Source organism: Agrilus planipennis, unplaced genomic scaffold, assembly GCF_000699045.2.
Source record: "Agrilus planipennis isolate EAB-ADULT unplaced genomic scaffold, Apla_2.0 scaffold355, whole genome shotgun sequence".
NCBI classification, from domain to species: domain Eukaryota; kingdom Metazoa; phylum Arthropoda; class Insecta; order Coleoptera; family Buprestidae; genus Agrilus; species Agrilus planipennis.
In genome coordinates, this window is record NW_020440754.1 from 160,735 (window position 1) to 172,877 (window position 12,143).

At 34.9% G+C, this 12,143-nt stretch overlaps 1 protein-coding gene across 1 annotated transcript in view; it reads left to right on the forward strand.

Moving 5' to 3' along the window:
- LOC108742770 (peroxidasin) overlaps positions 1-11,928 on the forward strand; it is a 28,282-nt gene extending 16,354 nt beyond the window's left edge. Inside the window, exons 2-6 of the mRNA XM_018478087.2 lie at positions 7,020-7,235; positions 7,466-7,537; positions 7,671-7,900; positions 7,960-8,259; positions 8,348-11,928. Coding sequence (XP_018333589.1) covers positions 7,020-7,235; positions 7,466-7,537; positions 7,671-7,900; positions 7,960-8,259; positions 8,348-11,541 — 4,012 coding nt within the window. The 3' untranslated portion in view covers positions 11,542-11,928. The remainder of the gene's footprint in view (positions 1-7,019; positions 7,236-7,465; positions 7,538-7,670; positions 7,901-7,959; positions 8,260-8,347) is intronic.
- The last annotated feature ends 215 nt before the right edge of the window (positions 11,929-12,143 follow it).

Consider the following 12,143-nt stretch of genomic DNA (forward strand, 5'->3'; position numbering starts at 1 on the left):
GAAGAAGTAATCGAAGCTGTAAATGGTTATTTTGAGGAGCTTGACGAATCAGTCTATAGAGATGGCATTAATAGACTGGAACACCGCTATGAGAAATGTATCAGCCTTGGAGGAGATTATGTTGAGAAATAAAAAAAAAAAATTTTTAAAAACCTTGTTTTTCTTGGTCAGGCCGGAAACTTATCAATCCACCCTCGTACATCATCACAGACATGTAATAATAATAATATCCTGAATTGTATCGAACCTTGTGACCTGACGGGCCAAAAACCTTCATTTTGAATCCTCCCACTCGGTCATTCAATTAATGTCTCCTAAGACCACAAATTGATTATCATATTTATGTTATGTTACCAATTTCCCAAGTCTTTAATCAATTATACCAATGTTACTCTGACATTAACGGTTTCGCCTATTAACTTCATTGTTCATCTACTTAAGTAGGTATGACACTAAAACAATTACTGTCTAACAAGTTCTAGATATAGTGGAAAATTTTAATCTACAATATTTGTTACAACTTCCCGCTCTTGATTCTAAATTTTTATCTACTCGTTATTTTAATAGACTGTCTCAAATAAGTAACGTTGTCGGTTTTTTCATAATATTTAACGTAAAGTCTTCTAATTCTTGCGTACATTCCCAGATATTGAAATAGTTGCAATTAATATACGGAATTGGTTGTAATTATAACGAATCTAGTTATCAGGTCATTAAGTAAGTTTATAGAAGTAGCAAGGATCAAAAGTCGACGCATAAAACCGTAAACCTGTTTAATGAAGGTGCATAAAAAACGAATAATATTACACTGGATTTGTGTTAATAGGTTTTAGAAGAATATATATCACTTTGAAAAGATAATAGGTCGACGACATTTGTGGTACATCTCTAATCTTTTCAATTTTTAAGGCAGAAGTACAAATAATATAGAGTTAGAAATGCGCCCTTTGTGGAACTTAAGTAGAAGTAATATCAAGACATTAGCAGCGTATCTATTGCTATCTACTGATACTTTCCTAACTGTAGTATTTGTATAATATTTACTAATGTCGTTTGGTTCTATTCATTTTTGGTTTCCTTGACTTTTCATAAGCATAAGGAAGTTACACAGATGGAAAACGAATAAATCATTCAAACCATTAAAATATCTTCGTTTATTTAGAAGTGGAAACTGGGCCACATTGACATTTTCTCTACAAACGATTTTTCACGCACACTATAATAATAACAGTAATACCGGAAGTGTAGAGATCATATGTTTGCTGAAAGAATTTCCGATTTCGTATTGATATTAGTTCAGATAAAAGTAAGAACGGTTGGTTTTATAACGTGGCTTTTTTTATTATAATGAGTTGTTACAAATTTTTATGGGAAAGTATTCCATTTCAATTAAAAATGTACAGGGTGTACTTGCCTACACTAAACGTTAGAACCAAAACATTTTCTAATAGAAAGATCATGAAATATGATTGATGAACAATGGTTTAAACTTTATTCAAGTAAAACACAATAAATGTCAATTAATCAGACAATGCAACGCCTTGTAACGAATCATGAAACTGCATGGTAAAACAATTTATTTCAGTATCTTTGCAATCAACATGACGCAAAATTCCATTCCGCATATTTATTTAAATCTCAACTTCATTTATTTTCAACCAAGTTTATTATGTGGTAGGTGTAACAATACTTGTCCCGTATACTGTATATGTATACAAAAGTATTCAATAATCATTTGACATTACGACCTTATTCTTTAATGCATTTGTATTATGAAGGAATTAGAGCAATCACTTAACATACTTGAAAAAGGAATACCTAAAAATACAAGATTCATTCGTTTGTTTGTTTGATAATTGAGCCAAATTGTTGTGCCGAACAACTGCAAAATATTACCTACCCTGTTTAATAAAAATCACCCTATTTCGTTTTTGTAACAATTCTATTGTATCTTCCTTAATATAAAAGTTCGTTTGCATAATCTCGTTTTATTATACGTATATTTAGAAGAAGCATTTCATTGAGAAACAAAACGATTAAAGTTTATGATGCTGGTCTAAATTTGTGATTATAATATGTATACGCAAAGACTGAAAGATATCCTCGGGCGGAATGCTGTATGATACACCTTGATGGTCTCAAAAGCAGAAAGACCAAATGTCAACGACCGTTATATGATCTATTAATGGTGGCATAGGTAGGTACATTTGATACATTGTGCATGGTACACAATGAAGGTTTCTGTGTGCTAATTTTTAATCTTCCATAATCTATAGTACGGAAGACATATCTACCTTAACCCGAAGAACTGTACAACCACAACAACTATTAATAAATCAGTAACTAATTAGGCATCCAATATTGTTCTTATTATGTAGACTCTGTCGCATACATACTTAAGTTTTGAGTTTAATTCACAAATGTGAAGATAGTCTCAAACTGTTCGACAGTTAGGTTGGGTTAAGACAGGTTTTCAAGTCTCAAAAATTTTTGGCTCTGTGTTTTTACGTTCAAACATTACAAATGTCTACAATTTAACAACAAATTATTCCTCTGTAACAGGACAGGTTTAGATCATCGACATGACATTTATATAAATTTAAAAGTAAAATTTACAGCAGTTTGAACTTGTTGAGCATTCATTGAATGATTTTGAGAAAGCAAATGCAAACTGTACTAGGCGGAAATAACTGACGCCCTTCGAACGTTTTGTTCATAAATCATCGATTTAGTACAATGAGTTAAAACGAAAGGTGTGTACATTGGTACCATTGTTAAAGTATGGATTCAACCGGAAATAAAAAAGTAATAACTGGTTAGAAAACGCGATACATGAACATTTATAATGTGCTTGAGTTTTACTATTGTACATAGCTATAAAATTCAGTTGTGAAATCATCCATTAAAGTTACTGTACTGTTTTGTAATACAAATTGCGTACACGCGTCTGCTAATTTTAAAGTTCTGATTTTGATTTCTATTTTAAAACACCACGTCATTTTCAAAATGCAGCTTTTCGTGTTCCTTAGGTATTTAGTCTTGCCTTATATAATTGTTTTCTCAAGTCTTTAAAGATTTTGATGTAATTTTTAGCGAGAGGGATGTTTTGAATAATTCTATATGTCTGCAACAAGATTTTCCTGCAGCGAAGAATCATTTAACATCAGAGCAGAAAATTTGAACCATTTTGGGAAGACAAATAGACGTTTATTTTATTTTTGTTCTATCTTCATCATTATCATAAGGTCGTCATTCCTAAGACTGGTTGGACACGCACCTCCACTCTTTCCTATCCTGAGCATTTCCCTAAATACTAGAACAACCCACATCCTTAACTATTTGCGAACAGTAATCTAATCTAGGTCTACCTCTACCCCTCTTAACTTCCATTTCTGCCTCTAATATGTCTCTGGCTAGACCTTCATGCCTAAAAAGGTGTCCTACCAACCTATCCCGCCTATTTCTTATTGACTTCCATGGAGTCCTCTGTTCTCCTATTCTTTCTAATATCTCTTTATTTCTAACCTTCTCTATCCACGGCATCCTCATCATTCGTCTGAGACACCACATTTCGAAAACTTTCTTTTCCCCTGCGCTCTCCGTCCATGTTTCGCACCCGTATAGCGCCGCGCTCCGAACATACACCTTTAACAATCTTTTTCAAATTCTCGAAGTCCACAATCAAGAGACGTTTCAGTAAGTCTTATCAAATAAGGTCTCCTCCTAATCAAAAAAAGCCCGATTTTAATAGAAAAAAAATTGGCGATTGATAAAGGAATGGTTTTCCGGATGGTTTCTTAGGTAAAAATTAAAATATATCTACGTATCTTCTAGTTCATTCGTCTGTCCTAATAAACACTGTACTTACAATTATTTTATCGGATGTTCATTCTCAACTTAACAGTATAATTATTTTCTTAACTACCCAAAAATAAATGTATGTGTGGTCAAACAATTTTTTAATGTTCCTTCTATTAATAAAGCGATATATTTATTTTTTTGGGGTATTTTACACACTAAATCTGAGGCATGTTATAAACATCATTCAGCGTCTGTTAAGTATCAGAGTATCTGACTTTGTTTTGGCTTAGCAATTTTCTTTTCTACATGTGTTTTTATAAATAAAATGCGGTACCTAAATAAAATAATGTTCCATCTTTAACTGGTGACACATGATTTTTTAAAATTGCTAATTGAATGCACATCGTATAGCATCATTTCGGAATTGAGACAAGGTCAAGTATGTATAAAGCCTTTGTCACATTATGGGTTTATAAACGAATTATTTAACAAGTGCTTACTACCAGGCCATGAAAACTGATAATCTTAATCTTTTTTATTTCGATGAGATCAGCAATGTTTACATAACATATATATATAAGTATGTATCTTTTATATTTAGTTAAAATGCATCCTTAACAGTAAAACAATTAATGTAAATGTACATGAATTTGGACTAGGACTTTACTTGGACGGATTTCAGATTTGTAGACTTAAGATCAGATTATGCCTTAACTTTTGTCTATTAATTTTTAAGGAATAAGTATAATAATAAGATTACTATAGGTACAGAGATAAGATTTATTAAAGGATTATTTATTTATGAAGCAGATGATTAGTTATATTAATCAAAACAATATTTGGGTTAAACGTACTTTATTTATTTAAAAAATCACAACCGACGTTTCGCCCAAGTTGTTGGATTTCTCAAGGCTACTGCTAGGCTGATTAACCTACATTTCTGTTTGCAGTAATTAATTTCGACTTCACTTCTTAAAACATATGGTTTTCGTTAAAATTGTGCTTTCCAGTCTTACTGACACCAGACACAGATAAATAATTTAATTTAAATTTGACCATGACATTAACCTACTATAAATACATGTACATACCTCCATACATATACTGGGTGAATATTTTTTGAATTAATTAATAGATACTAAAGAAACCTTACAAATTCTATTTCTTTTTGTTGATGGCATTTACTCATTGACACAAATATGTATATTTTGTGACTAAAGTAAGTTTATTTAGAGGAGTGAAAAGTCCAAAACAGAATATTTTTAATAAAAGTGAAAATTTTTTAATTTTCTTAAATCGGGAGTTGTAAAGAACATTTTCTTTTTTTGGAGTTCCACATAGAAAAAAGAAACATGTTAAGAATATTGGAATAATAACTTGTAAAGTCAATTTTAATAACAACTGTTTGCGATTTATAAACTATAAACTGTTGCAATTTAATGTTTACCCTATTTTAATGTAGTATGTTCAGTGAAATTCATCTTAATGATGACAAAGAGAAGCAGGCGTGCCAGACCAAACAATGGCTCTTGAAGATAAAATCGTCAAAGGAGCTATTAACAAAATAGGAATTTACTTAGGTATAAACTTCTTGAGTTCTTTGTGTCGTAGGTACCAACTCGGGTATCAAGAAAAGTTGAATGCCTGTATCATCGTTTTTAGTTTTGGACACGTACCTCCACTTCCTCCAATCTTGAAGTAAAATTTCTCCCATACTACAGTAACCTGCATCTCTATTTGTGAACAAAAGTCTAATTTGGTCTAATTTCGCCCTTACTACTTCTACTCAAGTCTTAAGTTATAAAATACAACTGTACCTATATATATGGGAATTTCCTTGAATTAAAACAAAAAAAGAAGATATTCCAAATGTTATAACTACAGAAAGATTAGAAGTGAGGTTTTGATTACTCTAAGAGGTGCCTCTATCTGTTAAATAAATAATGCTTTTAGTGGAACATGAATATATTTTTTTAACTTTACAACGTTTAATTTAATGTCAGCCGAATTTGCATTATTTTTGAAGTGTGTCAGATTCTTTCAAAGACTTCTTTGAAATCACATGTAAGACATTTATGAAAATATGTATCATCAGACTCATTGAACATTTCCGTACCAAAATGATGAATGTGAGGTATTTCCTTTTTCTCAATGTTTTCTGGTGGTTGTTTTTTTTCTTTGTCAGCTTTTTTCTTAGTTGTGCTTATCTTAGACGTTTGTCGACATATTAATTCTTCTTGTATTCTTTCCAAGCTTCCCCACACGTCCAAAGCTCTTTGTTCTACCTGACATTGCAAATACAATTTTGTAGCTCCTTTAAATTTCTGTGGGTTCCGATGCGAAATGAATTTTAAAGGGGGTTTCGTTTTACTTAAATCTTTATCCTTCAGGACGTATTCACGTAAAGCTTGATCTTTAGGTATTAATTTAGCTGACCCCGCATTTTTACAAACATCGCACACGGGATGGTCAAAGTGTTCAAGGAGCCACGATGACCCAAATTTTCTTTTACACTCCTTGCATTTAGTAAGTCGTCGATCATCACTTGAAGAGAGTGGATGGTCATTTATTTTGCCACTTATAAATTTATATTGGTCTGAATCAGTTGTAGTCATTACTAAAAATTTTGCTTTAACTTTTCATTTTTTTGTGAAACTGTTTTATTTGACAATTAAAAAATTTGTCACAGTTTCCTGTATTCTGTGGCTAATAACTAAGTGTAGTATCTACTAATGGGATCCGTCAAATGGGCATACACCATCTGGTGGCAAAATTTATAACTCGAATGAGGGAAAAATTTACATAGGAACTGTGCACGCAAATTGTAAAATTGTTTATTAAAATAATAAAATACGTTAAAAAAGTAAAAATTTTTTGATGATGGAGTCGACGAAGTTTTCCTCTAAAGTTAAATCAAATAAAAAGTTAATATGTTCAGTGAAAAGCTGCAATAGCACTTCAAACATAGATCTTCACTCTTCACCTACATTAACTACTTTCCGAGGCAATAGTTATCATTTTATCGTAATTTAAAAACTTGGAAATTGCACGGTACACTATAGGAACTACGATAAATTTTCCCTAATCGGCGCCATGTTCTTTAGGCTCCTCCCATTGGACGGATCCCAAAAGAACGCAATTTTTTTTGGACCTCATTAAAATCATTATTGTGTGTATACACAGAAGCTTCGAAAATTTTCCAAATTTCATATTTTCAGAGATTTGAAGTTCAACAAAATCAGGGACATACATCCAGGAATCTTTCAACACCATGTGTATATGAAATCGCTCCTGCTGAACGATAATTTGCTTAGCAGCTTGCGAAATGGCGCGTTTACAGGACTGGCTCAACTCAAGCATCTGTCTCTCCATAAAAATAGAATACGTTACATCGAACCGGAAGTATTCCATGGACTATACAAACTGGAGTACTTGTAAGTTATTTGAGTTTCGATAACGTATATCAGTCGTTACCATCCGTTAACTCTTTTCGAAGAAATTGAAACGATTTGAATAAATAAACTAACATTTGTGTAAAACATGACCGGATGAATTGTCTAATACTCACAACCAACCAAAAAAAAAAAAAAGAAAATAATTAGAACTGAGATGAAAATCTATCGTTTTTAAAATTTACTTCCTTATTTATGATTTCTATTTTCAGATATTTATATGGGAACGAAATCCAAGAGTTCGACGCAAAAACATTCACAAATCTTCCCTCCCTGAGTCGCCTGTAGGTCGAAATAATATACGTACTTTCACAACTTGAAATAAAGTCAGAACATTACAAAATGAGACACCAATTTATTTATTTTTCTATACGAGAAGGCCTAAATATTGATAAATTTAATTTAGTTGATTTTCAGATTTCTTCATAATAACAAAATCAGTCATATACTCATGGGTTCATTTGAAGGACTTCCAAAATTATCGAGATTACGTTTAGATTCGAATGCTCTGGTATGTGATTGCGATTTACTGATGGTAACTAAAATGCTGGAACAAAATTCAGTTCACACAGGTGCCAGGTGCAAGTATCCAGACGAAATGTACGGAAAGTCCCTCACGGAAATGAGCGCACAGGATGTGCATTGTGGTGAGTCCATACACAGCAATGGTCACTCAATTATTCGCTTCATATTTTTTTGCTTTTAGAAAAACCTGGAATCATTCAAGGTCCAAGGGATGTAGAAGTGTCCTGGGGTGGGATAGCAGTATTTACTTGTAAAGTAGAAGGACCTTCTACATCAGTGGAATGGATGAAAAATGAAGTCCTTATTGAACAAGACGATAGATACAAGATAATGGATGATGGATCATTGATGATTAAAAATTCTGAAGATAAAGACGAGGGCACTTACGAGTGCATGGTAAAAAGCCCTCAAGGTGAAGTTCATTCGCAACCAGCAAAGATGATCGTCGTTAAAGATAATGACAATGAATATAGAGATGCCGGTAGGTAAATTTCAGAACGATTGATCATCATCTCCTTCCTCTTCTTTTACTTCGTCCAGTATTGTTAAACAGGATTTCTTGTTTTCAGACCCTCAGAAGCCGACGTTTGTAGTTCGCCCGCAAAAAGTGGACACGTCTGTTGGAGCTAGAGAAATTAAATTAAACTGCAAGGCGATTGGGAACCCCAAACCTGTAATTACTTGGTCTCAAAACGGCATCACACTAGCTTTAGATTCGAGACGCTTCTTAGAAAATGGAGGAAATTTGGTAATTCGAACGGTAGAACCATCAGACGATGGTATTTATCAATGTGATGCCTCTAACGTCCACGGAAGAGTCAGTACTAGTGCAGTGGTGAATATAAATACTGCACCATCATTCACAATACACCCCCAAAGTGCAGATGTGCAACGGGGGGCTACACTGAGACTGGAATGTGCCGCTGTGGCATCCCCATTTCCCCAAATCACCTGGTTCAAAGAAAACATACAGTTGACGGAATCGGCAAGGATCAGATTTACACCTGATAAAACCGTTTTGGAAATACAACACGTTGAAGATTCTGATTCCGGTTTGTACATATGCGAAGCCAAAAACAATATGGGCAAAAGGGAGACCAGCGCAAACGTAAAGGTACTGGCCCATGAAGAGAAAGAAAAACCACCAATTTTGATCTACAAGCCGTACGATATCGAAGCAGTTTTGGGGGGTACAATAGAATTACCGTGCAAGAGTGAAGGAATCCCAACCCCTGGAATACAATGGCGTAAAGATGGATCCACCATGCAAAGAACTGGAAGATTCAGAATATCAATCGGTGGCAATCTCTACATTTACAACGTACAACCAGACGATGCCGGACGATACGAATGCACCGCGATCAATGATCATGGTTCGATATCGGCATCTGGCTATCTGACAGTTAAACAGCAACGTCACAACTCAGGGATAAATTTGGGCGACAAATTTGTAAAAATAGCGTTCGCCGAAGCCACAGACGAAGTCGACAGAGCCATAAATAATACCATCGATTTCCTCTTTAACAATCCAAATGCGACGAGAACATCCGCGGACATATTTCGTATCATTCGGTATCCTAATGCCCCGGCTCGTGAACTTGCGAGGGCTGCTGAAGTGTACGAAAGAACGCTTGTGAATATAAGAAAGCACGTCGAACGAGGAATGTCTGCAAACCTTGCCAGCGACTTTAATTACAGAGAAATTCTGTCTCCTGAACATCTCGAACTGGTAGCCAAACTTTCCGGCTGCACGGCTCACAGAAGAGCTCGAAACTGCACCGATATGTGTTATCACAAGAAGTATAGATCAATTGATGGAACGTGTAACAATCTACAGAACCCCACGTGGGGAGCGTCACTGACCGGATTCAGAAGAATTCTTAAACCCATTTACGAAAACGGTTTCAGTACACCCATAGGTTGGAACAGTGAAACTAAATACTACGGGTTCAAGAAACCCAGCTCGAGGCTCGTTTCAACAACTCTCCTTTCAACCAAAACAATTTCATCTGACGACCAAATTACACACATGGTGATGCAGTGGGGTCAGTTTTTAGACCACGACTTGGATCACGCTTTGCCTTCGGTCAGTTCTCAAAGTTGGGACGGTATCGATTGTAAAAAGTCTTGCGACTACGCGGCTCCTTGCTTTCCCATGGACGTCCCTCCTAACGATCCCCGAATACAAAATAGGCGATGTATCGATTTTATCAGAACATCGTCGATTTGCGGTTCCGGAATGACGTCAGTCTTTTTCGGTACGGTGCAACCACGAGAACAAATTAATCAGTTAACCTCTTACATTGACGCATCCCAAGTGTATGGATTTTCGGAAGAGCTAGCCAGAGATCTGCGTGACTTGACCAACGATCACGGTTATTTGAGAACGGGTCGTGTTATAGGAAACGGAAAACCATTACTGCCCTTTGCCAACGGCGATGCAATGGATTGTCGCAGAAATCTGTCAGAAAGCTCCATCAACTGCTTTTTGGCTGGAGACATCCGCGCTAATGAACAGGTAGGGTTGATCGCTATGCATACTGTATGGATGAGAGAACACAACAGAATTGCAGATGAATTGTACAGATATAATCCTCATTGGGATGGAGAGACTCTCTATCAAGAAGCCAGAAAGATCGTGAGTGCTGCCATGCAACACATAACTTACAAACTTTGGCTTCCCTACATAATTGGCAAGGAAGGACTTGAAATGCTTGGAGAATACAAGGAATACAATCCAAAGCTCAATCCTTCCATTTCTAATGTTTTTGCTACGGCTGCTTTAAGATTTGGTCATACCTTGATAAACCCAGTGTTACATAGACTGGACTCGTCTTTCAGTCCCATAAACGAGGGTCATTTACCGCTTCATAAGGCTTTCTTTTCACCTTGGAGAGTAGTCGATGAAGGTGGTATTGACCCCCTTTTAAGAGGGTTCTTCACGGTGGCTGCGAAAGTCAAAAAACCAAACGAGAACCTGAATGCCGAACTGACGGAACGTCTTTTTGAATCGGCTCATGCTGTTGCTCTGGACTTGGCGGCAATGAACATCCAGAGGAGCAGAGACCACGCGATTCCAGGGTACATAGAGTTCAGGAAATTTTGCAACATGAGCGAAGTAGACACTTTCAACGACTTACGAGACGAAATAACCGATCCGGAAATCAGGAGGAAATTGAAGGATTTGTACGGTCATCCGGGAAACATTGATGTGTTCGTAGGAGGAGTTTTGGAAGACCCTGTTCCCGGTGGTAGAGTGGGACCCCTATTCAGGTGTTTGCTCGTTGAACAATTTCGACGTCTCAGAGATGGAGACAGATTTTGGTATGAGAATCCATCGGTGTTCAAACCCGAACAACTCGTCCAAATTAAACAGTATTCTGTCAGTAGAGTTCTTTGCGATAATGGAGATAACATAACTAGAGTTACTCAGAATTCTTTCTTATTGCCAGAACGCCAGGGTGGTTATGTAAGTTGTTCTAAGGTTCCAAAGGTGGACTTGAGATTGTGGACAGAATGTTGTAATGATTGTAGGGCATCGACTCAATTTAACACAATAAGCCGATTTGGTAGAACTCGAAGAGATGCGAATGAATATTCTCCTCGAGGAAGTTATTTAAATTCTACTTACACCGAAACTGATGAAAATAAGATTAAACGTTTGGTAAAAAAAATTGACGATTTAGAAAGTGAAGTCCATGGTCTTCTCGAGACGTTAAAACAAATACGCGAAACGCAAAGAAACATTTTACGACGGTTATAGGTGAAATATATTCGAATATTTTTCCATTTTGTTAATTTATTATGTCAGGATATAGTCGGGACACCAAATTTCAGGAATTAATTTACTTTATTAATTTGTATGCTCATACACTCAAGTTGTACAAAGTACAAAATATTCCTTTGTATTATTCACATGAAAATTGCCGCGAAAAAATTTAGTTTCTTAGACAATTTTGTGATAACTGTTAAAAAATACTTTAATTTAGTGTACGCTTATGCATATCAAAATGTTCATTAAATTTCTTGATTTTTTTACGTTGATAGATGTAGAATAACACACGTATTTATTGTGCCATTTATAATTGTGCTTGTATGTATTTTTACTGTATGTAGATTCAAAAATAAATACATAATAGTGAAAAATAAATTTATTTGATGTATATTTATTTATCTATCTGGTAATATGATAATGAATTAACTTTATTACCTATTTTAAACAGTTTTTATTGATTTTGATGCGTCAAAAATTAAAAATTACGTTCAAAATATTTAGTAATATATTTTATATGTAGATAAACTATAAACATAACGTACTGTGCTTGTTCATTAAAGTTTATACAAAATATTTCATAGAATTTACAA